Genomic DNA, 26,983 nt, shown 5'->3' with positions numbered 1-26,983 from the left:
TTGTGGGTTTGAGCCCCTCTGTTTGAGCACAGAGCCTGCTTGGGACTCTTCCTTTCTGTGCCTCGCCCCTGCTCATGCTGCCCGCCCCCCAACGTAAATGAAAAAACCCCGCTTTTCCAGCCCCACATTAGGAAGAACTTAAATGACAAACTCGAGATAAGCCACGTGCCACAAAATGGTGGCAGAACATGACAGATCCAAGTCCGCAGAGCGCGTGCCCGTCTGCGGGTCAGGAGGTGCAGGAGGCATCTCGGGGGGCCGCCGGCTCCACCCCGGATGCGGCGCCCATAAACAAGTAACGGAAGCTTCCGTCTATTTTTTTTTTTTTTTAAATGTTTTTATTTATTTCTAGGAGAGAGAGAGAGACAGCGTGAGCAGGGGAGGGTCAGAGAGAGAGGGAGACACAGACTGAAACAGGCTCCAGGCTCTGAGCTGGCAGTCAGCACAGAGCCCGACGCGGGGCTCGAACCCACGAACCGCGAGATCATGACCTAAGCGAAAGTCGGACGCTTAACCGACTAAGCCACCCAGGCGTCCCTAACTTCCGTCTATTTTGCAAGCACGGACCAGCGATCTTCAGACCCGCACGCAAAGGGCGAGGAACCAACGTGACCACGAGGAAGTGCGTGGGCAGAAGGGGACCCCAGGGCCGAGGGGTCACGACCCGCTGCAAACACAAAGCCAGGTGGTTGGTGAAAACACAGACACAAACACACGGCCCGAAATGCACCCGGCAGCCTGCGTGTGGACCGTCCGACCCCGACCTGGCACCCAGCCTGAGGGACTCGGGGAGGCCACGGGGGATCCCACGATGCCTGCAGAAGGGCGAAGACACGCGCGGCCGAAGGGTGGTGATGAGAGGCCTCCCTCTGTGACCTCACTCTGCCCGTGACCTCCGTCCCCGCCCCTGGTCTGCAGCGGGGCAGACGCAGTGCTGAGCCCACGCACACCGCCACCAACCGCGCATGTCACATGACCTGGACTAACCACACCCACACCCCACGGAACTCAAGTGCCCACAGCTCCGCACGTCAACACAAGGCACCAGAATGTGCACCCAACGGCCGTGGCCCCGCGGTCGGCACTGGTGTCCGTCACGGGACACGGAGGCCACAGCTGAGCGAGACACGGACACGCGGCAGCTCATCGGCGGGTCTCTGGGGAGGCACCACGTGCCAACGAAACCGCAGCTGCCGCCTCGGAGACCTAGCGGACGGCCCCGGGTGGCGCTGGGCCGAGGCGGCACGTCCCTGAGGTGGCCTCCGCGGGGCCGGGAGCACTGGAGGCCACCCTGGGACGCGCCCTACTGCTCGCCTGACACCGGCTGAGAGGTCACGGCCGCGGGCAGACCTGTGTTGGAGGGGACACAGGCGGGTGGCCGCTCTGGGCCGCGGCTGCGCGTTGTGCGTGGAGGGTCCACGGCCGGCCCCGCCTGACCTCAGCCCAGGGAAGCGCAAACCCGCGTGTATACAGGCCGCGTGGGGGCGGTTCACGGTGCTACTCCTCTCACCTGCCAGGAGCCCAGGGGAGGCCACCCGACGGGCGTCACCTGTAGCAGGAAGGACCCCGCCGACCCGGTGACGTGCACAGTTCTCCCCACCTCGTGCCCGCAGAGGCCGGTGTGAAGGGACCGCGCGTTCCGCTGCTGCGACACCCGGAAAAGCGCGGTGACCGGATGCAGACCAGCGCCAGCCAGGGGCCGAGTGGGGCGGGACCTGGGGTGCTGGACGCCCCCCCGGAACTCAAACTCTCTCGAGTGGGAGTCAGGACGCTGGAGGCCCCGTGGCCACAGAGCAGGGGTGGAGAGTGACTCTCTGACTCCGGCTCTGCTCCCGGCCCCGCAGGACGCGGACCCGAGTGCCAGGCGGCCCTGAGGGGCAGGAGGCGGTGGGCAAAGGCCTCTGGCGGGAGCAGAGAGCCGCCTGCGCCCGTCGGGTGCGCGTGTGGACGCCGGAGCCCTCGCCCATCTGCACCCCTGCAGGCCTGGCTACCCTCCTGGGAACAGATGCCCTGACGATCGGCCATGGGGAAGGGGGCATCGTCCGCACACGGGCCTCGCGTGCAAACACCAGACCGGGTTCGCGGCGGCGGGGACTCCGTGAGGGTGTGTCGGGTCGTCGCTCCTGAGCTGCGCTTTTGGACCCCAGCCCTGCGGTGCGTCCGCCGTCCAGGCCCCCCTCAGTGTGGCGGGGGAGGGGGATGACCCGGCAGGACACGACCCAGGTTCCTGGGTGACTCACGCAGGGGTGGAGGCGGGAGGGAGTCCGCCGTGACGCGGGGTGCGGGGCACGCGGCACGTCAGGGCGCTCGCGGGCCGGGCCTCACGCGGGACACAGCAGGGGCCGCTCTGGGCCGTCCTGGCTGCGGCTCGCGGGTCCCAGCCCGAGGGGACAGGGCGGTGGCACGGAGGGTCTGTTCCCAGGAGGGGGGCGGGCAGGGGCCGGGGCCCCCGGGGGGCTGGGAGCGTGGGACAGGGGCCCCTCGGAGCCGTGCTGGGTTCCGGCCGCTGCGCCTGCAGAAATTTCTTTCGGGTTCAGGACACCCGCAGCCACTCCCGCCCGGGGTCCCTTCTGACAGACGTCGGTCACGCGGTGTCGCGGGCCGTCCGAAGCAAGGGGGCAGCCCCGGCCCCAGGCTCCGTCTCTGGCCTGAGCCCTTCTGGGGTCGGCCGCACACTCACCCGTCCTCCCACGGCTCCCCCGCGGCCTCCTCGGCCACCAGGATGTCGTACTCCTCGGCGGCGTACTTCTCCCAGTCGGACAGCTCGGGGCCTTCGCTCTCGCTCTCCTAGACGACACACGCGCGTCACGCGGCGCAGAGGCGGCCGGCGCCCCGCGCCCCCTGCCACACTCACCCTGAGCAGGGACACCTGCTCCTTCTGCTCGTGGTCGAGGTATTTCTCGATGTTGAAGAAGGTGTCGAAGAACACGTTGGCCAGCTTGCACTTCTTCAGGTCGCGCAGCGTGATCTTGCCTGCGGGACGCGGAACGTGTGCGGACGTGACCCCGGGGCGCTTCCGGGGGCACGAGGCGGGCACGCGCCACGACTTGCCTTGAAACACGTGACACAACCCTGCGCTCTGACGCAGCTGGACACAGAACACACACAAGAGGGTCCCCGGTGTTGGGGGGGGGCGCTGGGGACCAGAGGCCTGGGTTCCGTGCCCCGGAACGGGCAGGAAGACAGAGCGAACGAGGAGCGCAGGAAGAGGGAGGGAGTCTGGCCACCAGGGGGCGCCCGACGCGGGGACAGGAGGGCCCGGACCCCAGGACGACACACCCAACGGCCCCGGCAAAGGCTTCCTCCCAGACACGGGAAGCCTCGCTCCGTCCCCGCGAAGCTGCCCCGCTGTCCCTCGCGTGCCGCTGGGGGGGGCCTCCCCCGGGGTCACAGGCTTCTCCGCCGAGGGGCGTCAGGAGGACCCAGGTGGGACCCCCCTGACGCCCTGGTTGACCCGAGGTCTGGGCACCGTGCGGAGGGGCTGGAGCCGGCTGCGGAGGGGAGGGCCCGTCCCGCTCAGGGGGAAGAGCAGGGAGCAGAGGCGGCGCGACACGGGGCAGGGACACCTGCCAGGCGGGACGGCTGTGCTCCCCCCACAGCGCAGGGCCTTCGCCTCGGGGGAGGGCCGAGGGGGGCGCTGGGACCCGAGCGGGCACGGCCGAAGGTGGGCTCTTGCGACACGTGGTTGGTACCAGCCGCCCCGAGGCCCCGCTCACCCCGTCGCCAACTCGGAGTGGCCGTTACCTGAGTGCGTCCCTCACACAGGGGGCACGTCTTCTTACACGAGCGTCACTCACGCAGGGGCCATCGCACCTCACGCAGGGCGATTCCTCACACGGGGGGGCATCTCATGGGGGGTCACCTCCTCACGGGGACATCCCACCTCGGAGCCAGGCACTTCCTCACACGGGGGGGGGATCTTCTCACGGTGGGGGGACATCCCACCTCACACAGGGGGGCATCTCCCCACACGGGGGGGCATCATGGGGGGCACCCCCTCACGGGGAGACATCCCACCTCACACGGGGGGCACCTCCCCACACGGGGGTTACCTTCGCTCCGCGGCTTCACCAGGTCCAGCATCTGGCACAGGCAGTCCTCGAAGGGCAGGGCCTCGATGGCCATGCTGTCCAGCCGGCGGCACTGCTCCTCGTAGAAGTAGTCCAGCTCGAACATGGACAGCGCCCCGTCCCCATCCAGGTCCATGCAGCGGAACCAGTACTCGATGCTGAGGGGGCAGCAGGTCGGGGCGAGCCTCGGGCAGGCCCCAGCGTCTGGGAGGGACCCCGCCCGGGGGCCTGTCCTCGCCGGGACGGAGCCGCTAGCCCGGGCCCCCCAACCGCTGTCCCCGAAGAGGACTCGCGCGACCGCCGCCGAAACACGTACCTGGTTGGGGTTTTTTTGTCTTCTTCGGAGATCAGAAACCAGACGAAGTCGGCGTAGCTTATTTTCCCTTCCTTCTGCACCTTTCTGCCCCTGGGTTCCGGGCCGGGCGCGGTCAGGGAGAAGCGGCGTGAGGCGGGGCGTCGCGGGGACCAGGTTCTGCCCTCGGCTCCCGCTGGGGGAGGCGCCCAAGGACGGGGCAGGGGTGGCCGCCTGCCTCCGTCACGGCCGCCGCGTAGCCTCTGGTGCCCCTGCTCCAGGGCTCCCTCCGATGCCTGGGGCTCACGTGACCCACCCATGCGGGGCCTGTCCCCAGCCACCCGACACGTGACAACAGCATTTGCCCCGACTCCTGACCCCACGTGTCAAGGACGTGTGTCCCCTCCTTCGTGCTCTTGTGTAACGGAAGCGTGGATGACCTTTACGATACGGGACAGAGCGCAGTCTCCCTTTGCTACGAGCTTGTGTGACCTGCTTTCGGTGACCCTCACGTGACAATGACACCTGTCCTCCCTCATTTATGACCTCATGTGACAACAGCACGTGTGTCCTTATGTGGTCACACAATGACGCTCATTCTCAACACGAGGTCACATCAGGCAGCGAACGAGAGAACGGGACCCAGGACACGGAACGGGCCACGGCCGCTGGCAGCGCTGGCCGTGAGACGTACCTGGTCACCGCCCCCGAGAATATCCTCTCGATCATCTTGGTGGAGATGGCTGCGGAGACGGAATCGTGCCGTGAGCCGCGTGCACGCGCCCGTGGTCACGGCCCGACCTCACGCGAGCCGGCTGAGCGGCGCAGGCTCGGTCAGGAGTGCGCACACCCAGGCCGTGAAGGGGCGCGCCCAGAGGACCGGGCCCTTCTGCACGCGTCCTCCCCAGGCCGCTGCCCGGACCTCTCCTGTCTCGAGGACGGAGCCCAAATCCCGGGAGCGGGAAGCGGACCCAGAGGCTCCGACACACGCGGACCTGAGCGCCAGGCACATGCAGACGCGCGCTTTCGGGCGCTCCGACCGCAGCGCTCTCGCTCCGTGATCAAAGCCAGGTGCGTCTAACCCACACCTGACACCGGAGAGGTGACCGCGTCGGTCGGCTGGTGCGCCCGTAACCACCCGGCCCTGCCCCGGCAGCTCCCACGGCACACATTCCCCTCGCCCAGGGCTGCGGGCGGAGAGTCTGAGATGCAGGCGGGCAGGGCTGGTGTCCTTGCCGTGTGGACGCTGTCCTCTCCCCGCGACCTCACGTGGTTGTCCCGTATGCATGTCTGTGTCCTCACCCCCTCTGCGCGTGAGGTCACCAGCCCTATGGGATCAGGGCCCACTCGACTGGCCTTATTTTACCTTAATTCCCTCTTAAAAAATTATTTTTTTTTAAAGTTTTTTAATTTCTAGGAGAGAGAGTGTGAGCAGAGGAGGGTCAGAGAGAGAGGGAGTCACAGACTCTGAAACAGGCTCCAGGCTCTGAGCTGGCAGTCAGCACAGAGCCCGACGCGGGGCTCGAACCCACGAACCGCGAGATCATGACCTGAGCGAAAGTCGGACGCTTAACCGACTGAGCCACCCAGGCGCCCCTTAAAAAACTATCCTTATGTTTGTTTATTGTTGAGACAGAAAGAAACAGAGTATGAGCGGGGGAGGGTCAGAGAGAGAGGAAAACACAGAATCGGAAGCAGCTCCAGGCTCCGAGCCGTCAGCACAGAGCCCGACGCGGGGCTCGAACCCACGAACCGTGAGATCGTGACCTGAGCCAAAATCAGACGCTTCACCGACTGAGCCACCCCGGCGACCCCCCAATCTTCTCCTTAAAAATGCCACTTCCATTGACAGCACCGTTCTGGGGTCCCAGGAAATGCGGCTCCAGCAAATGAGTTTGGGGGGTGGGCCCCGGCTCAGCCCACAAGACGGGGAAGCGGAGATGAAGTCTCCTTCCACATCGCCCCATTCAGCCTATGCTGAGGGATGTCAGCCTGACACAAATCAACCGGAGGCCACGCGAGGCTAAACTGTCTAAGAAACGTGCGCCTCCTGATGTCTGGCGTCTGCATGTGGGTCCTTAAGTGGAAGTAGGTGTTTGCAGATGCGATTAAGTAAAAGATCTGAAACGAGGTCATCCTGAATGATCAGGGTGGCCCTAAATCCAATGAGCATCCTTACAACAGACAAAAAAGACACACATAAAGGAGAAGCCACGTGAAGACGGAGGCAGAGACGGGGACACGCGGCCACGAGCCCAGGGACCCTGGAGCCCCAGAAGCTGGGAGAGGCGGGAAGGACCCTCCCCTGGGGCCTCAGGAGGGAGCTCAGCCCCGCCCCGCCTGGGTCTCAGTGGCCCCGCCCCTGGATCTGAGCGGCCCCGCCCATCTCAGAGGCCCCACCCCCACGGATCTCAGAGGTCCTGCCCCCATCTCAGCAGCCCCGCCCCCAGCTCAGCGGCCCCGCCCCCTGGATCTCAGACTCTGGTCTCCAGAGGTGAAGAAGGATGGACTCCTGCTGTTGGATGACCCTGACTGGTTTGTGTGCAAAGTTGTGCACAGCCGTCCTAGGTGACGATCCTTCATAAATTCCTTGACTCTAAACCTCGAGTCTTCAGACGGACGCAGGATCCTTCCCTATTGCTCTGGGCCCCCCGTGTTTCAGCCCCAGGGAACTAGGGTGACACGCCGACGCACAGATCCTGAGAGCACGGAACAGTGAAGGGAACCTGTGTGTGTGGCTGCAGAGGACAGGGCCAGCTCCGACCCCCCACCCTGCCCAGCTGCCATCGCCCGCGTGACACAGCCCTGTGGACACCAACACCCTGACGTGGGGCCTGCTCACGTGGGCAGCTCGGCCCCCTGTATGTCCACGTGTTCCCCTCTTCCGTGTGCCTCAGGTCCCACGCGTCCCCATCTCCTGTGTGCCCTGCATGTCCCACGTGTGTCCACGTGTCAGCTGTGCACACCCCGCGCCTCCCGTGTGTCCCGTAGCATGTGCCAGCCCGCACACGGTAGGGAAGAACGAGAGAGGAAGGCAGTTTTAGGCACCGGGACACCGGCCCCGCGGGAGGCGGCCACGGCCAGGGGCACTGGACAGAGCGGGGTGCCCGAGGGGCCAGCACTCGTGGGTCCCCCCCGCGCCACTCAGGCCGCGCGCTCACCGTGGTCATTGTGCCGGGCCAGGTCCTGGGCGTCGATGAGGAGGTCGTGGTCCGTGTCCAGCTCCCAGAACTTGCAGTAGATGACGTAGAAGTGCTCGTACGAGAAGTACTCCGTCAGCTGGTTGATGTCGGCCTCCTCTTCCAGGAGGGCCACGTTCTGCCAACCGAACCCGACACGCCCGCTGCACCCGGGTCTGCACAGCCTCGCGGGCGCGGGCCCCCCAGGCATCTGTTCCGACAGGCCGGAGGGTCGGGAGCACAGCGCCCGGGGCGGGGCAGGTGGGGCCCAGGTCGGCAGCAGGAGCCCTGGGGGCGTCCGTGCCCCGCCCGCCGCGGCCCCCCCCTCACGACTGCCCATGTGTCCGAGGAGCCCGAGTAGGAGGGCACCCGGCTCCCCAGTTCCCACGGGCCCGGGAAGGGTGGGGTGGTTTGTCGGTGAGCACATGGGTGCAGCGGACGCTGCAGAACAGAACAGAGCGCTGCAAGAACGATGAGGGGAGGGGGAGGGGGGTGGACGACGCGGAAGAGAAGGGTGGAGGACGGGAGGGGGGAGGGGGGAGGACGGAGGGTCCAGGATGGGAACAAATGTGTGGGCTGGAAGCCGGAGGTCGGGGGAGGCCGCGGAGCGCAGGCGGAAGGGCGGGCACGGAGGGCGGACGTGTGCAGCCCCGCGTCGCCGGGCCGGCCGCCCACCTGCAGGAAGGAGCTTCTCCGCAGCTCTGCACACGTGATCCTCCCCGACCACGACCTGTTGACGCTGTAGAAGATCCTCTGAATGACCTGCGGGAGGAAGGCCGTCGGCCGAGCGCCCGGGCCCCGGGGGACGCGCGCCCCGTGTCGCTGGCCGAGGCGCCCGCTCTGCACGTGCCCGACGGCCGGGCTGGGGGCGAGGGGGCCTCCGGGCCACAGGGAGGCACCGGGGTCTGCCTGCCTGCCCACCAGGGTCCTGGCACCCCTGAGCCAGGTGGCTGGGGGCGGGGTGGCAGCCCTCGCAGCGTGGGCAGCTCAGAACCTGCTCTGAACGCGGCCGCACGCGCCGCAATCACCGCCGGCTCTGAAGCACCAGCCGAGGCTGCCCACCGGGTTCAGCTCTGAACCCCAGACGGGGACGGCCTGTCTCCGCCTGTCCCCGCCCGTGAGGACAGGACGCCTGAAGGGGGACGCGAAGCCTCACACGCGCTCGGCCCCGGGGCTCCTGGTTCACGCTCACACCTCCGGGCCCCTTCCCTTCCCCATGACCCCAGAGGCCGGCGAGGCGACCCAGGACAGGACGGCGTGCGGACCCCCCGGGCAGACAAACAGCACACGCGTGCACGTCCCCGGTCACAGCACCCGCGTGTGCAGCCAGCGGGAGTGCCCAGTGCAGAGGGGGCTCTGGGGGTGGGGGCCGGGTGGCCAGTCCCCTGCATCCCGGGCAGCCGGCGCCCGGACACAGGGCTTCACGGGGCTTCAGGGAGCGGGCGAGGCTGCAGCATCCCCCACCCCAGGCTCCGCGGCCACAGGCCAGCCCTGTCCTGCACAGGGAAGGGAGCACAGGGTCCAGGGGCGGCCGGCCGGGCCAGGTACTCACCGTGGTGATGTAGCGGGAGTGGAACTCGGACGCCTCCTTCAGGAAGGCCAGGCCAGGGTGCGTGTTCACCACGTCCTGTGCGGAAGACGAGACGGACTGGGGGATGTGCCCTGGGGGGGGGGCTTTGCACACGGCATGCTGACCACCCAGCTGCTGGTACCCATGACACCACTGTGAACCTGTGTGTGTGAGTGTGCTGTGTGTGTGACCGCCACGTGAGCATGCTATGTGTGTGAGCGTGCCGTGTGTGAGCGTGCCGCCCCCTTAGCCTGTGGGGGAGGGACTGCAAGGCAGGTTCCCGCCACGACCTCCCCATCGGCCGTGACCTGACAGGCTGGGACAGCCCCGCGCAGGTGCGTGCGAGTGTGAAACACCCTCAGGTCTGAGCTGCGCTCGTGTGGGCCGTTAGGTCCCATCCGCTGGGACAGGGAGCTCCTGGGAGGAGCTACTGACACGTGGCCACGTAACATTCAACTGCGGTGGTGGGTATCTGCACAAAACGTTCTAGAACACCACAGCCTGTTCTTACACGGCAGACGACCCAGGCGGGGGCTGGAGTCCCCAGCGCCGTGGCCCCACCACACACACGCCAGTACCGCGTGGGGACACACGGTCCCCCCCCCAGTTACACACGCCTGAAGGGGCTGGTCCCCAGGCCACACCTGTGGGAAGCTCTCCTGAGGACAAGCCGGCATCCGGCGTAGATGCTGAGGCTCATCCTGAGGAGGGAGGTGTGCGGCGTAGACGCTGGGGCGTACCTGCAAGAAGGGGACGAAGTCCTCCTGCACCAGGTAGTTGCAGCCGGGACTCATAAGCAGGTGGACGAACTTGGCCGCGTCGTCGTGACAGTTCTGGAGGGTCCTGTGGCGACGGAGGGCGTCCAGCCGGGCCCGCGGCAGGTGCTGGGCGGGACCGGGGCCGGCAGGCGGGTGGTGGGCGGGATGGGGGGGGTGCCTCTCTGAGGGTGGTGGGCGGGACCCGGGGGGGTCTCTGAGGATGTGGGAGGGACCGGGAGGGGGGTTCTCTGAGGGTGGTGGGCAGGATCGGGGGGGGTGTCTCTGAGGATGTGGGCAGAACGGGGGGGGGTCTCTGAGGATGTGGGCGGGACGGGGGGGGGGTCTCTGAGAATGTGGGCGGGACGGGGGGGGTCTCTGAGGATGTGGGCGGGACAGGGGTAGTCTCCGAGGGTGGTGGACGGGACGGGGGGTTTCTCTGAGGTACGTCGGTGGGACCCAGGGGGGTGTCTCTGAGGGTGGTGGGCGGGACGGGGGCCGGCGAGGTGGGTGGTGGGCGGGACCCGGGGTGGGGGAGTCTCCGAGGGTGGTGGGCGGGACCCGGGGCGCAGCCGGCACGAAGGAGCCCGGAAGGGACAGGATGCTGGGCCCCACAGCTGAGGGGTCAGCTCCCTTCTCTCGCCATCTCGGCCACAGGACCACGGGCTCATGATGCAGTGGCTGCCGGTGGCTCTCGGGGGACCCGGGGTCGTCTCCCCCCCCCCCCGGCCCCCGACTCACTTTCTCCACATGGCGACGAACTTGTGCACGGACACGGCGCCCGTGCGCTCCCCGCCCGCGCTGCAGAAGAGCGGCCCCTTCCAGTAGAGCGGGCAGCCGCAGGCCTGCGGGCGGCACGGCGGCGGTGAGGTGGCCCGGCATGCACCGCGCCGCCCACCCCCACGGGGCCGCCCAGCGCCGAGCCCAGCGGTCCTGCCCGGCATGCACCGCGCCGCCCGCCCCACGGGGCCGCCCAGCGCCGAGCCCAGCGGTCCCGCCCCGCGCGCCCCGGCATGCACCGCGCCGCCCGCCCCACGGGGCCGCCCAGCGCCGAGCCCAGCGGTCCCGCCCCGCGCGCCCCGGCGATCCCAGTCGGATCGGAAGTCGTGAAGCAGCAGCGCCGGGCCTTCCCCGCGCAGCGCACGGAACGCGGGGGCGGCGTCCAAGCGGACACCGGGACAAGCGAACGCACACATTCAATACGGAAACACGGAGCCGAAAGCCAGTTCTCTGAAGCTCTGAGCAAAAGCCACCCGTCAGGGAGACCTGCCAACAAGTGGAGGAAACACGGCCGCGAGTGCGCTGCCACTGCAGCCGACACAGGACGGCTTCACGTGGCCGCTGATCGGGGGTCTGAGCGGACACACACAGCGGGTTCCGTGCGTCTGAAAGTCGGAACCCTGCCCCACAGCAGAGTCCAGACCCCGAGGGCCCGCCTACGAGCCCGCTCAAACATTCGGGGGACAAATCGTACTGACCGCACACGGGCTCGCGCAGCGGCCACGCGTACGGGGCATTTCCTCACTCCTGTCACGAGCGCCGCACGTACCCCGAAATCTGTCAGACGCAAGGAGGATTAGGGGCCGGTCATCAATCGGGAACGGAGATCCCGAAATCCTACAGAAAACGCGCGTCAGCAGAGGGATCCCGGCGTTAAATAAACAGTAGGTAAGAAACGACAGGGAAACTAAGGACAGACAAGATCTGTTTTCTGCTTCCTTTATTTAAAACTTTTAGTAACATCTACACACAGCGCGGGGCTTGAACTCGCACGAGGGTCACACGGCAGGCTGAGCCACCAGGCGTCCCGGGAATACTTACCCGAACCACAGCAAACTGCAGGAAAGCCCCAGCCACGTCCCACGCTGGGTGACGCCTGCAGACGGGCCGGAGCCGGGACCACGCGAGGACGGCGGGAGGGAGGTCCCAGGGGCCGCGACAGGCCGAGCAGCAGGCCCGCCAGGCGCTCTGGGAGAGGGATGTGCAGACGCCCACACGCCTGTGGACCCTCGCTCAGCATCAGTGCCCGTGACGAGGACGCCAGAAGGCGCGGGAGAAGTCAGCAGGCCCGGACGAGCGACCCACCCCACAGCAGGGCCTTACACGACGGCTGTATGTCCAAGCCCTGGGGTGCTGGCCTCAAGCAGGGTCCTGGAGCAGCTGCGTGTGGGTGTCCCGAGGTGACCCGGGGCTGGAGAAGCCAGAGGGAAGGGACACCCCTGCCCGAGCGTGACCTCTGATTGCACAGACCTGCAGCACATGGCTGGTGGCCCGGGTGGTGCACTGGAAGCAGGCTGCAGGGACCCCATGCGGTGCCAGGAGCGTCTGGGGGCCTGGTCTGGGAGGTGGTCACGTGCACGCGGGGCGTTCGCAGCACCCAGGACCGGGGATGGGGGCCCTGTGGCCTCTCCTGGCTCCGTGAGGCTGTCCCGGAAGCGACAAGTGCAGTGCAGCTGTTTGCCCTGTCCTGTGAGGGGCCATGCCCAGGTCCCTCCCCCCCCCATGGCTGGGCGCACCCCGTGCCTCCGCCGCCTCTCAGGACGCTCTGTTCATTTTTTGAAGTGATGGGAAACATCACCTCTGAGGCGCAACAGGCACAACAGTAGCGTGTGAATAGCATAAAACTGTCACCGCAGAGAAAGGCACGTCATGTGATGACATGTCACTTCCCATTAGCAACACAGAATGGACATGCAGGAAGACACGCCTCCACAGGCGCCCGCAGATGCACAGGGCGTGTGTCTGCCCATGGTCAGAAGAGCCAGCTCACCCCCCACGTCGGCGAACCCCAGCCACACGCGGCAGCCCCTGCTTCCCTCTGCTGGAATGTTCTAGAAGGGGGAGCACGCCTTCCGGCCGGGCTCTCACTCAGCATCATGCCTCTGAGGGACACAGCTCTGCTGTGACATGTGTGAAGTAACGGGGATGCGTCCTGGCCACTGTCCCGCCCCAGCACCGCACAGTCGAAACCTCGGTGGATCCCGGGGGACACGGTGCTGGCACACAGCCTGCTCCGACACTGCGTGCTTCGCTCCCGACCCGGCGCAGACTCCCCATCCCTGCGGTGTCCAGGCTGACAGATGCGTCTCTTGTAAGGAGGGGCCCTGGGCGGGCAGGACAGCAGACGGCTAAGCCCACGGGTCCCACTCAGGGAGCTCAGTCCACACTGTCCCTGGGGGAAAGGCCTGGGGATGGGGTAGTGATGCATCACACCTACATGGTGATGCTTCCATGGAAGCAGAGGTGAGGTGGAGAAGCCTCCGTGGAAGAAGAGGTGAGGTGGAACCTCCATGGAAGCAGAGGTGAGGTGCAGAGCACCTGAGCAGGGGGAGGGTGGCGCGTCCACCCATGGGACCCTCCCAGCCCACACCCTGCCTGCCTCTTCCTCGGTCTGCACCCCCACCGTCCCCCAGGGAGGGGCCGTGGGCACCCCCAGGTCTACGGTTGCTTGCTCGGTGCACAGGTGACAACTGCGGCTGGGGACGGGCATGAGGAGTGGGCGACCCTGGGGGACACAGCCCCTCGCCCCCGGAATCCGTGTTACCCTGCGGGGCAGTGCCAGAACCGACCAGAAGACAGTGCCCCCTGGTGAGCGCCAAATGGAAGAGAAAGACACACGGATGGCTTGCCGGCGCAGGAGACACCCATCGTGCAGCGTCTACAGAGCGCACCCGATGCAGGTAAAGCCACCGCCAGGGCAGCCCCGCTCAGGATCCAGCCCGTGCACAGGGACCCAGAGGCCGAGGGCAGGGAGTCACAGGGAGACACCCAAAGCCGGACGTCATTGGACAATCAACCCTGGAAACGAAAGCTCAGCCCTTGGAAAAGATCAGAAAACGGACCTGTGCAGGCAACGTGGTTTGGAAGGCAGAGAGGGGACATGCAGCGTGTCCGTCCCCGATGTGGTCCCGAACAGCGGAGCGCCTGGGGCGCCAGGACGCGCATGCAGACACACCTGTAAGCCTCATGTGAGGAAATGCCACCAGCCTGGGCTACGCCACGGAGAAGAGAAACTCGCTCATGACTTCCTGTAATCTTCTCAGAAAGAACTGAGTGTGACCCCAGGTGGGTTTCTTGCTGAGTGTTCAGGGAACAGACCCAAGTGCACGGACAGTTCCAGAACACACGCTGGTGAGGAACGCTCCCCGCGTGACGGCACGAGGCCAGCCTGACGGCAAAGCCGACAGGAACTGCACGGACCGACGCCAGGGGAGCCCGGCCTGGACGACACGTAAGCCCCCCAGCAGCCACGAGAAGCGGAACCCAAGAGCATGTGGAGCGGAGCGAACGGGATTCGTGATGAAACGGGACTTATCGTGGCCACGAGGCCGCGTCCACCGCTGGACGGACGTTGGTCTCAGTCCAGTGAAGACACACGGGAAACGGCCCAGCAGCACGTCAGCAGGGGCAGGACAGCGTGGCACAAACGTCACCACCGCGTCAGGACCGTTCAAGGGAAAGAGCTGTGAACACGGGGAGGGACAGGACCCCCGAGTGACACGGGGGCGGGGCTGCGGGAGACCTGCCCCCAGCTCCCTGCTTCAGAGACCACAGCCCAGTGGACGGCGGACGCGGAGCTCCCCACCTCCACACACCCCCAACCGACCCACAGGCCAGGTCTCCCCAGATCCCACGGCACCACGTGACTCAAAAGGGAGAGAGCGACTCAGCCCCAGGAACCCACGTCCACGCCGCCCACGGCACCGGGAGACTCACCAGGAAGAGAAGGACCCAGTTTTTAGATGCACGGACAATAGGAGGTGGCACGTCCACGCAGACGCGCGGCTGCAGAGGAACGCAAGGTGAAGCGCTCCGGGCCCTCAGGGAAGAGGGGAACGTTGAGGGGACACAGTGAGCTCTGCCCGCACACCCTTCACAACAGTGCCGAGCTGGAAACGCGCACGTCCCCCACACTCCCACGTGGAGGCCTGAGCCCCAGGGCATGGCTGTGAGTGGGTGGGCCCTCGGGGCGTGACTAGGTGACGTGTGGGGCTGCACGAATGGGACGGGGGCCCTGAAACGGGGGACTTGGGGAGCATCCAGCCCCCTGCTGCACGTGAGGACCCTGCACGGACACCAACTGTGAACCAGGCAGAGGCCCCTCCCCGCCCCCCCACGCGGCACCTTGCCTGCGGTCGGACGGCCTGCACATGCATCACGAGGAAATGTCCGTGGTGTGTGCTCGGAGTCTGTGCCCGTTCCTCCCGGAGGCCCAAGGAGACACGCGTGGTGGTCGGTGAGCAGCAGCCACCTGACGTGTGCCGAGGCTACGGGGCCCCCAAGGACACACCCACGGCGGCAGGAAAGCAAAGTGGTGCAGCCTTGGTGAGACCGAGTCATGTGGATGCCACATAGATTACACACGGACTGTAATGCAGCATGTACACTCCCACATACGCGCGCGCGCGCACACACACACACAGGAACAGTAACTCAGCACGTGCACTCGGACGGCGCAGCCCTTACACACGGGAGGCTGGGGACGTGAGGAAGTCCCGCGGGCGTCTGCAGAGCCAGCTGACAGAACACTCCCATACACACGGACAGACGAGAACGATGCACACACGTGGTGTTAAGTGCAACGTCACTGTGACGGCTGGCAGCCCGTGTCCCTGTGATGAGGGGGACAGAGAACGCAGACTGAGGCTCATGGCCGTGGCTGAGCACTGTGCGTGTGCTGGAAGAGGGGACAGAGTCCTCACGCCACTCCCCTCGTGGACATGGTCCATGTTTCCATTCTGGCGGCACAGACGCATGAGTCAAGAGCAGGTGCCATGGACACAAGGCATGAAACAAGCGTGGCACTTCTGTCCATGTCTGTCGGAGACCTGGTGCTGAGCCAGTGACTCTGGTGAGGCACAGATGGCCCAGCCTGTCTGTAGCCCATCCCTGCACCGCACGCGCCCTGAGGAGTCAGTCCCCGTCCCTGCAGACGCCCTGAGGAGATGGGTCCCCGTCCCTGCACCGCACGTGCCCTGAGGAGATGGGTCCCCGTCCCTGCAGACGCCCTGAGGAGATGGGTCCCCGTCCCTGCACCGCACGCGCCCTGAGGAGTCAGTCCCCGTCCCTGCACCGCATGTGCCCTGAGGAGATGGGTCCCCGTCCCTGCACCGCACGCGCCCTGAGGAGTCAGTCCCCGTCCCTGCACCGCATGTGCCCTGATGGTCTCAGTCCCCGTCCCTGCACCGCATGTGCCCTGAGGAGATGGGTCCCCGTCCCTGCACCGCACGCGCCCTGAGGAGGGTCACCTTTGTGAGCACCTCGAAGCTGGACAGCGCCAGGCAGCGCACTTCTCCTGGGCGCTTGACTGACCATAAAAACCTTTTTACCACCAAACCCAAACCGTTCACCGGCCAGTGGGGCTGAGAGAGCTCAGCTCATGTGCAGCCAGTGACCGGGACACAAGTCCACACCAGTGCCTGCCCAGCCGCAGCTCTGTGTGCGCAGAGTTCCCGTGGAAAAAGCATGGGGTGTGCGGGTGGGAGGGACCACAGCAGGGAGGCGACACCGCACCGCCCACTGCCACAGGCCCAGAGCCCTGCCTGTGCCTGGCCCGGCGAGCGCACGGGGGCCTGTGGCCGAATGGTTGCACGCGTCCTGGACCTAACGCCCGGGACCAGCTGCGCGAGTCCCCAGCTGTCACGACACGAGAGGCGCCTAGTGTACAAGGCTGGAGGCGAGGGGACTTGGGTGGGGCACTCGCCTTGCGCCACGCCCTGCGCCACAGGGCCACGCCGCGCCCGAGGGCCGCCCGTTAGCGCTGCGCGCAGAAACAGAACAGCTGCTAACGCGGTTAGTCACAGCGGGTGGCGAGGTCTCTGCGCCTGCGCACGCGCCTCCTGACGGTTCCGGAGCGTGTGGCACCTCCGCCGCCGGGCTGCAGCTCGCATGGTCAGAGACCGGTGGCTCCATGGCTCCATGCTCCCGGCAAAGAGAACCACCGGGCAGATGTGCTGTGAATGCAGGACAGAACTTTCTGTGAGGAGACAGTGTGTGCACGACAGCACGTGGTCCGTTCACCCCGAAAGTGGTGACGTCACACGTGTGTGAACTCCCTCACGAGTGCACGTCTTCCGTGATGCGTATGTCCAGGCGCACAAACGCGCTGGTACCAGAACGCAAAACGACACAGACGGGAAACCAGCGCTGTGGCCACTGCTGGCGCTGGCGCAGGACACGGAGCCGGACACACAGGGACGGAGGCTGCACTCGTCTGAATATGCGGGTTCCCTGCTGTTCAGCTCAGAAGCACATGTTCTCACACGTGAAACAAAATTGAAACAACAGGTAAAACGCTGATTGCTTGATCGGTTCCGGTCATGACCTCAGGGTTTCAAGCTCAAGCCCTTGTTGGCTGACAGCTAATTCTCTTCCCTCCATTCTCCTCCCCGACTCACGTTCTGTCTCTATCAAAATACGTAAACTTAAAAGTTTCTTTAACTTATAAAACATAAAACGCAATCCCAAACTTGTTCTCAGAGACGGAACTCCTCTAACATCAAAACCAAAGAGACAACAAAGAAGTACAATCGGAACCTTTATGGATACAAATAAAGCAAAAACCAACAACGAAATACAAGCAAATGGAATCCAGCAATGTGCAAAGCGGACTGTGCACCCCTGGAACGGGGGCAGCGCTCCGGAACGCGAGGCTGGCTTCACCGCGGGAAGGTCGGCTTCCGCAACACACGGGGTCAGCGCGAGAAAACACCTAAGCCGTCTTAGCGGGTGCAGAAAATGCGCCTGAGAAATCCAATGTCCTTTCCAACTACACGCCGCACACCCGCAGCGGCCACACGTCGTCGGCCTGCTGACCGTACGTGTCAGAGCTGCGCGACCCGAGTCGGGCTTGGTGCGTAAGAGCACACACATCCCCCCGGAGCAGGAGTGCTGGCGTTCCTTCCGCTGGTCGCTGGCGCCACGTGGGAGGTCGCGCAGCACTTGGACGCCATGAAGAAATGGGCCCCACGCGCACCAGGAAGGAAGCAGCAAAGCTACTCGTAGCCGCGGAGGATGCGACCATGTGTTTGAAGCCCTAGTGAATGTGCCAGAGCAGCACTGGGCCTGATCCGTGAGTCTCAAGGGTGCAGGACACAAGGTCAGTGCACACCAATCAATCCCATTTCTACGCGTGTAATGAACAATGTGAACGTTTAGAAAACGATCCCAGTAACAAAAGTATCAAAAAACAAAATACTGAGGAACAAATTTCTTAAGACGTGCAAGGCATGCTTGAAAACCAGGAAACGTTGCTTTTCTTTCTTTTTAACGTTTTATTTATTTCTGAGAGAGAGAGAAAGACAACATTAGCAGGAGAGGAGCAGAGACAGACACAGAATCGGAAGCAGCTCCAGGCTCTGAGCTGTCAGCACAAAGCCCGACGCGGGGCTCAAACCCAACGAACTGTGAGATCATGACCTGAGCTGAAGTCGGACGCTTAGCCGACTGAGCCCCCAGGTACCCCCAGGAAACGGTTCTGAAAGAAGCTGAAGATGTAAGTGAACAGAGACAACTTGTGTTTTTGGATGGGAAGTGACGACACTCCCCCAGCCGCTGGACAGAGTCACGGTGGCTGTCCTCAGAACATCCGCCGGCATCTCTGCAGATGAGAAGCTGGTCCTGAAATTTGCGCAGAGCCTCAAGGAGCCCGGAATGCCCGCAATGAGCAGAGACTCAGACCATCTGCACTGCCCTGGTCAAAAACCAAGGCAGGAAACAACCAAGATGGTGGTTCCGGCACAAGAACAGAAATGCGGGGCCACGGGCCAGGACGGGGAGCACTAATTAACCCGCATCCGACGATGCTCTGACGTCCAATGCGGGCGACGGGGCCGGCGGCCCGGACTCGGACACACACCGAGATGATGCTGTGGGCGCCCGACTGGCTCTGTCGGGGCAGCTTGCGACTTGTGATCTCTGGGCTGTGCGTGTGGGCCCACGTCGGGGAGATATGCTACTTAAAAAAATCTTTAAAACAACAGCCACGAAGTTGTGCCCCAGTGTCACCATGTACAAAACTCAACGCAGATTAGACGGATGCAGAAGAGGTGAAGCTATAAAACTTGTATGAATACGAAGGATCTTCGTAACTAAGACGCGGCAACAAGTTCTCGGACCCAGAAAGCACAAGCAAGAAAGGAAAACCAGAAAAAATGAAACAGGTCAAAACGAAAGGCCTTTCGTGTGGCATGGGCCACGGCCCAGAAGGCGACACGCACCAGCAAACACCAGGACGCACGTGTATGCCAAGTGCTCAGGGACGTGCACGCACAGACGACAACTTCAGAACAGCAAGGCTGCGACGGGCGCGTGTCCAGAGTCGTGCGAACGGCCGACACACATGCGGAAACGTGGTCGCGTCAGTCCTCAGGGAAAGCACAGACCAAACCCACGACGACACTGACACACACACGGCTCATGTCGGCACAGGAGTGCACACACGGGAGCCTCACGCCGCTGGGCAGCATGACGTGGTGCAGGGCCGGGAAGAGGGCTTGTGGCTGCACGAGTGATGGGCGGCGTTCCCGGTGAGCCTGCAGCCCCGAGGTGTGAGAGAGGTCGAGTGTGCACATGTCAACGCTGTTGGAACACACCGTGCGCGGACACATGAGGAGGCAGCAAGTCGGCCGAGCGCCCCGCCACCTGCCACGTGCGGCTTGTGTGCACTGTGTGCCCATGTCACCCGCCGCCCCGGACAGGGAAACGTGCGGGGTCAGGCAGGGGCCAGGAAGGCCTGCGCGGGGCCTCTGGGCAACAGGTCACATTAGCGCTCGTCAACCCCAGGAGGGACCTGTGCACACACGTGTTCGTCCACATCCCTGTGTGTGGGCCAAAATCTGGGCCACGAGCCTATGGACGCGCCGAAGGAAACCCATGCCGCTGGCATGCGGGGCACCCACCTTGGCCACTCGGCCCATGTCCTCCATGGTGGCCCTCTCGTGTGGGAACTGGGCGAAAACGCGCTCGATCTTGGCGATGACGGCGTCCACGCTCACTGTGTCCTGGGGGCGGCCGCGAGGGAAGTAGAACGTGGGGATGATTTCGCTGCTGGCCGGCGGCCGGGGCTCTTCCTTCCTCGTCTGAACCTACAACGCAGAGCAGAGCGAGTCCGTGAGAACCGGGAACGTGGTGCCCTCACGCTGTGAGGGACGCAACGAGCAGAGCGAGCGGCTCTAACGTGAGTGCCCCGAGCGCATGGGACCCGATGTGTGCGAGGCCTGCGCACAGTCCCTGTGGTGCTTGCACACCCCGAGGTGAGCGCCACGGTCCCCCACAGGCCCACCTGCGGAGCCACCTCAGTCCTGCCTCGCGGTGACCCCGGGGACCCCAGCACGGGGACCCCAGCACGGGAAACCCAGCACGGGAACCGGGGAGGTCTGGGCTGACCCGTGTCGACGCTTGTGAAAACCCTGTCCACGGTCCCGTGGTGGGTCCAGCGCCTGCCCCGCTGTGCCCTGCCAGTGTCCAGGGGGTCAGGACAGGCCGCAGGGTCCCCGCAGGGGTGCAGTCAGGATGAACCCGGTGGCCACAGATAATGAGACGATTGCATCTAGGAAAGGGTGAACTCGCACATGCAGCTTATGTGTGCACTGTTGTTCCCACATGTACACTTCCTGCACAGGGACCCACTCTCTGCTCCGACACATGGGTCACACACACACACACACACACACACACACACTCTCTCTCTCTCTCTCCCCGCACAGGGACGCCCCCCCCCCCCAATCCCGGCACGCAGGTCGGTGGCTCACAGAAGGTCACCCCGGGTCCGGGTCCCCAGGAGTCCTGGCAGAGCCAGACCGGCCTCTCTCAGCAGCACCCGAGGCTGCGGCAGGTCCCGAGGAACCTGCTCACTGAGCACCGTCCGCGCATCCCGGCTGAGGGGCCGGCGGCCTGAGGGGCGGCTGTGGTGATGTCGGATGGTTGCTCCGCACACAAGACAGAAGTGCGTTGTCTAGTCCCACGAGCAGACACGAACCCTCAGGCCGATGGCCGAGGACACAATTGCTCAGGGGGTGCCCAAGGCTGTGGGCCGGCCAGGGGTGGGGACACCGCGGCAGGGGTGCACGCGGCGCCCTTGCGGCCCTGCTCGGGACACTGGCTGCCTGTCCCTGCGGGTGGCGCTCAACAGCCTCTGAGTAAACGCGGCACCTTCTGCCGCCATGCACACCCGCCCAAGGCCCCTGACAACCCCGCCTCGGGTCGCCACAGCGGGCAGAGCCCGGGCAGCACAGTCCCGCCTGCAGGCGCATCTCCCGTCTACACGGGACCTTCCGGAAGAGCCGGGAAATAACGCCTCCACCTGAAGCGGCAGGAGCAGCCTGGTGCCCTAACAGGGGAGGGCACTGGGGGTGAGGTCACAGAGGGGGTGCTGCGGTGGGAGGGCAGTGAGCAGGAAGATGGTGAAGGGGGAGGTCGTGAGGGGGGAGACGGTGGGAGAGGAGGTCAGTGAGGGGGTGGTGAGGGGGAGGGCAGTACAGGAAGCACACGAGCCTGTGGCCACCAGACTGTGAGTGGAGACCGGCTGTAGGGGAGGCAGGGAGGGGACAGAGCAGGTGGGGGGAGGGGAGGGACTGAGCGGGGAGGGGCGGGCTGTGGGGGGACAGAGCAGGTGGGGGCCAGCTGTGGGGGGGCAGGGAGGGGACAGAGCGGGTGGGGGCGGGCTGTGGGGGGGCAGCGTCACCACAGCTGGGGGGCTGCAGGCACCGGCAGCAGGGCCTGACCCTGGGAACCCGTCCGCCAGTGTGGACACACGCAGTACTGGTCCCGTGTCAGGACAGTCCCTGTCATCCCGCCGCACATTAGCGATGACCTGGGTCGTCTCCAGTCACACCTCAGGACGTCCCCATCCCCGTCACATGCCAGGGACCGTCCTGTGTCCCCTCAGCCACACTGCAGGACCGTCCCTGTCATCAGGCCCGCGTGTGCAGCCCTCAGTGCTCAGACGCCTCACGTCCAAGACACGTGCGCGTGTTCCTGACGTCGTCCCGTTAGCCAGTGCGCGGACCAGGGGGCCTGGGGGCCGGCACACGGGAGGGGACAGGGCCGCTCGATGCGTCCGGGAGCCGGAGCGCGCAGCAGGGCATGGGGGGGCCAACGTGGGGGAGTGTGGTGGAGGGGAGCAGGGAGGAGGCTGGGGGAAGGGAGGGTGGGGGAGGAGGGAGGGTGGGGGAGGGAGGGAGAGCGAGGAGGAAGAAGGGACGACGGCGGGAGGGTGGGAGGGAAGGAGAGACAGACCAGGAGGCAGCAGTGTGTGCGGGCAGGGGTGGGACGGGACGGGTGACCTGGGTGCCTGGGGCAGCACGTGACCTCTGCACGGCGGTCCCCGCGCCCTCAAACCCGCACCTCCGTCCCAGGGCGTCCGGCCCCTCCGGTGCCCTCCGCCCCTCCCCTTCCAGGTCCACACCACACCCCCACCACTCCCCCCACCCAGGCCAGTCCTCCCTCCGCCCGCCCCCCCACCACGCACCCCTCCTCGTCCGCCCCCTTCCTTCCTCAGCCCCGCCCTCTCCACCACGCATCTCTTCCACATTCTCTCTCACCTCGCCCCCCTTCCACGTGCCCGCTCCGCCCTGCCCCCACCACCTGGCACCCCTTTGCCCCGCCCCCTCTACCACATACACCCCCTTCCACACCCCCTTCCACCACACACTCTCTCCACCCAGTCCCCTCGACCACACATCTTCTTCCGTGTCCCACTCCACCATGCCCCCTCCACCATGCCCCCCGTCCCCTCCACCCAGTGCCCCTCCATCTGTGTCCCAGTTCTGCCCCCGACCCGTCCCCTCCACCACACACTCCCTTCGACGTGCCCTCTCCGCCCAGCCCCCACCTTCCACCGCACTGGACCCCCCTCCCCAACACGCTGGTGTGGGATCAGCGTTCCTGCCCAGGGGTCTGAGAGCCCGGCTCCACAGCACCGGGTAAGGGGCAGGGGCCCAGGGGCCTGGCACACACCCGCTCAGTGGCCACCTCAGGGCCTTTGCACCCACTGACCCCAGGCACCCCCACAGTCTGACTCACTTCATCCCAGGGAACGCTCAGATCCCACTGGCTACAAACTCAACATACCCCTCCCACACCCCCCACCGAGAGCCTGATCATTGGTCAAAAGGGCACCCAGAGCAGACAACACCCCTCCCCATGATCCCCTCCCCACCTTGCAACTCCTCCCCAGCCCCCGTCACCCCAGGTCACAATGCCACGCAGCGAACAGAGCCCACCCCCACCCTCATCCTTCCTGCTGGCTTTGTCCTGGGTCACCAGGCTCGGGAGGTGTCGGTGCCCCGAGCAGAAGGGGCCAGGCTGCCCCTCCACACCGGGTCTGGCAGTGAGCAGGTCCCCAGCACACGCAGGACTCCCCAGGAGGCGTCCCCGGGCCACAGGCCCCCAGGAGGGGACCCCACTGCACCCAGCGCACCCCAGGCGGTGAAATACCCTTGTCTGCACGGCCGTGACAAGGGGCAAAATCCAGTGTCCCCGGAGGGGGCTGCCCCTGAGTGGGAGTACCGGAGAGCCACCCCTTCTGTGAGAATGAGCTAGAACGAAATCCCCCGGTCGCCGGATGGCAGGCAGTACAGGGGAGCGCGCGGCACAGCGCTGGCGCCACGTCCGGGGGCGGGACGACGGCGGCCACAGAGGGCACAGCCACGGCCGTCCCCCCCCCCTCCCCGGGTCCTCTCCAGCAGGCATCTGCCGTCTTCCGCCCCGGCCCACGCGCGCCCGCCAAACCCGCTCTCCGACCCAGCGCGCGGCTGTCCCCCCTCCCAGGGGGCGGCGGGAAAGGGCACCGCTCCACCGCGGCCCCCAGCCCGATGCGCGCCTGACGTGACCCGGGTCCCAGACGCGGCCACGACGGCAGCTTCACACAGACCTCGGCCCCACGGTCGGCGACACCCGCAACTGTGATTTACGGGGTGACATGCTGCCGGGACGGGGCCCTGGCCCGCACTCCGGTGGGGCCCCCTGGCCCTCAAGCAACGGCCCGACGCGTCTCCAGTTCTGCGGCGCGCCTTTCGTTCGTACCTTGCGACAATCCCAGGGCCCCGCTGGCTGCCCTGGGGGACCCTCCCCGGGACCTGGTGCTCGGCCTGCCCGCACCAGCCCCCCACCCCTCGGCGAGGACCGTTCGGCAGTGCCAGGCGCAGAAACACACACGGGAACGAGGCCGGAGCCCCCGATCAGCCTCGCGGCTGAGGACGGAAGCAGGTGACTCGTAGGCCAAGCTCGGAAAGGTCCCCAGTGAACGCAGAGGGCAGAAAATAGCGAGAAGAGGGAGAAAGGCGATAATCCAGGGGCGGTGCGTCAACAAGAGTATTTATTTATCTGTGTAATCAAAGTTTGTGTATTCAGTGTCTTTTTTAGGTTTGTACTGCCGTGCGTGCCGCGGGGACGTCCGCCCCCGCAGCCACTGCAGCGCGTCACGGAGGCCCCCACGACCCGGGGCGCCGCTGGGAACCCGCGCACGCCGAGCCCCGCGCCCCGGCGCCGGCCTGCGGGACAGAAACAGCCGCGCGACGCAGGATTTACGGGTTAATCTCCTGGACATAAATAGCGCGCGGCCGCAGCAGCTGCAGGACACACATTCCTGAGGGCACACGGCGCGTCCTTGGGCGCCGGCCACCTCCCGGCCGCCTCCGCAGGAGCCGCGGGCCCTTCCGTGACCCCCGCGCACCGGACGCGACGCGCCCCTCCCTCGGGGGAGGCGCAGGCGGAGGAATCAGGACGCGCCCCCCGGGGAGGCGCAGGCGGAAGGGCCCCGTGGTGCTCGGGTCCAGACCAGCAGTGACAGAGAGGAGAGGGGGACAGAGGGCGCCTCGCCACGCAGATATTTCCGTCGGGGCACTGACTCATCGCGACACCGGGAGCAGAGGCCCCTCGAGCCCCAGCGCACAGCGCCCCAGCCACGTGGGGCCGCGCCCCCGCCCCACCGAAGCCCCTGCGGCCCTGCGGTGTCTCCCACACGAGGTGTCCACGCCGCGTGTCTGCGGAAGCCTGGGATGACCACGGCCGCAGGCGGGCAGGGGTCCCACGTGGAGGCCCAGGACGTCAGCCGCGCGGGGACGAGGGTGGGGGAGCCTCACGGGGCACAGCACTGAGGACCCGGCGGGTGATTCCTCACGAGCCAGGGCCGGCTTCGATGCCTGGGCCGGGCCAGGAGGGTACTCCCTCCGCGAGCTCGCCTCCGCCCTGGGGTCAGGGCCCTGCCCCCTACCTGGGGGAGGCTCACCAAGGGGATCCCCGAACCACAAGCCCCCCGGCCGCGCCCCCCACCAACGGGAATGTGTAGACCATCTGCCCCCAGGCCCTGAGCCCCACAACGTGACCCGCGGACCATCTGCCCCCCACCAACGGGGTCTGTGGACCACGTGCCCCGGCCCTGCCCCCCACCAATGGGATCTGCGGACCACATGCTGGACGCATAAACGGGGTCAAGGCTCAAGAGTTTAAAACAGGAGCGGAAGCGACCGCAACCCGGGTCTGGGCGGGCGACGCTGTCCCCACGTCAGGTGGTTCTGTGTCCGCGTGGGGCGCAGGGAGGGGCTGGACCTGCGGTGGGACGTCCGCTCAGCTCCGCTCGCGCCCTGTGGTGCCCACGCCTGCAAGGCGGGGCTGGAAAAGGTAGACAAGGCCGCGCCACCACCGCGGATGCCAGGGCGCGGGAGACGGGGGCGCGCGGGAGGCCGGGGCGCGCGGGACGGTGGGGGCGCGCGGGGGACGGGGGTGTGCGGGAAACGGGGGCGCGCGGGAGCCCCAGGCGCGCGGGAGGTGGGGGCGCGCGGGAGGCCGGGGCGCGCGGGGGACGGCCGCCTGCGTCCGCAGCCTGCTACACGGAGACTCACGTCCACCTCCCGGCCCGACAGCGGCCACCGACGGTGGATCCCCGCGGGGCACCGTGACCCTGCTCAGCCCGTGGCCCCTGCCCGAGGCCCGGGCCGCCAGGCTGTGAGCAGGTGGAGGAGAGATCAGCTCCCCTTGCAAGGGGTCACCGGGGGCGGAGTCCCCGGGGGGTCTCACGTGACACTCCGGGCCGCCGTCCACGTGACGCCCCTGCGGGAGGCTGGCCGGGACGCGCAGTGACAGTGCAGGTCAGTGGGGGGCGAGGCGCGTGGGCCAAGCTGGAGGGGAGATTGGGGGGGGGGGACAGCCGGGTCACACATGGGCAGGGGCACCTGCCCCGGGCTGGGCGGGGACAGCGTCTGAGGGACACGCAGGGCAGCATCTGGACTCTCGTGTGCACAAGGCCGGAGGAGCCGGGACGGGCGGGCAGGTTGGGGGCACGTGTGTGGGGCTGCGGGACCACAGCAGCCACAGTGCACACGGCCCTCCGCCCGGGGCCGGGGGCGCACGGCTCACCGGAGTCACACCCTCCACCTTCTCCACGCACACCCTCCTCTTTCTCTGTGCCCTCACCCCTGCCCAATCTCCCCTCCCCCACCTCTCCCTATGTTCTCTCCCCCACCTCCCCCCAAGTCCTCTCCCCTACTTCTCATCACCTGTCCCCATGTTCTCTCCCCTCCCCCAACTTTTCCCATCTCCTCTCCCCTCCCCACCTCTCTAATCTCACGTCCCCTCCCCCACCTCTCCCCAGCTCGCCTCCACTCCCCCTACCCCCGTCTCTTCCCATCTCATCTCCCCTCCCCCAGCTTCACTTCCCAGCCGTCTCTGTCTTAATCTCATCGCTCCCCCCTCGTTCCCACTGCCACACCTCTCCCCCATCTCATCCCCCCTCCCCCATGTCCCCATCTTTCCCCTCCCCCATCCTCCACCTCCCTGCACCTCACCCCCTCTCTCCCCACCTCAGCCCTACGCCCTCATCTCTCCCCTATCCTCCCCCTCCTCCCACACCCTCAGCTGTCCCCAGTCTGATTTCTCGCTCTCCCCATCCTACCCCTCCCCCGCCCATCTCATTTCCACCCCTCCCCCACCCTCCCCCACCCCCCTATCCCCCGTTGCAGCTGACCCCTCCCCCATTCTCATTCCCTCACCCCCAACACCCCATTTCCCCTCAAAGCCCATCTCTCTCCTGGGGGCCCATTTCACCCCACACACTCCCATCCCCAGGTCCCCATGCCCCACCCTCTCACCCCTCCCACCCCTCCCCCACCTTCCCCTCC

The 26,983-nt window shown here is 66.3% G+C and overlaps 1 protein-coding gene across 3 annotated transcripts in view; it reads right to left on the bottom strand.

The window, feature by feature from the left end:
- Positions 1 to 26,983, bottom strand: part of PPP2R3B (protein phosphatase 2 regulatory subunit B''beta) — a 39,090-nt gene that overhangs the window by 1,122 nt on the left and 10,985 nt on the right. For all 3 annotated transcript variants that reach the window (XM_039245301.1, XM_039245302.1, XM_039245303.1), the window contains 11 exons: positions 19,766 to 19,951; positions 10,608 to 10,711; positions 9,852 to 9,954; positions 9,094 to 9,168; positions 8,217 to 8,303; positions 7,524 to 7,680; positions 5,057 to 5,105; positions 4,387 to 4,476; positions 4,053 to 4,228; positions 2,855 to 2,973; positions 2,681 to 2,787 (listed from right to left, as the gene is read on the bottom strand). In XM_039245301.1, the coding sequence (XP_039101232.1) occupies positions 2,681 to 2,787; positions 2,855 to 2,973; positions 4,053 to 4,228; positions 4,387 to 4,476; positions 5,057 to 5,105; positions 7,524 to 7,680; positions 8,217 to 8,303; positions 9,094 to 9,168; positions 9,852 to 9,954; positions 10,608 to 10,711; positions 19,766 to 19,951 (1,253 nt within the window). The remainder of the gene's footprint in view (positions 1 to 2,680; positions 2,788 to 2,854; positions 2,974 to 4,052; positions 4,229 to 4,386; positions 4,477 to 5,056; positions 5,106 to 7,523; positions 7,681 to 8,216; positions 8,304 to 9,093; positions 9,169 to 9,851; positions 9,955 to 10,607; positions 10,712 to 19,765; positions 19,952 to 26,983) is intronic.

Source organism: Hyaena hyaena, unplaced genomic scaffold (genome assembly GCF_003009895.1).
Source record: "Hyaena hyaena isolate Hyena2069 unplaced genomic scaffold, ASM300989v1 scaffold_259, whole genome shotgun sequence".
NCBI classification, from domain to species: domain Eukaryota; kingdom Metazoa; phylum Chordata; class Mammalia; order Carnivora; family Hyaenidae; genus Hyaena; species Hyaena hyaena.
Note: the sequence above shows the minus strand (reverse complement) of the source record. Positions and strands in the feature narration are given on the sequence as shown.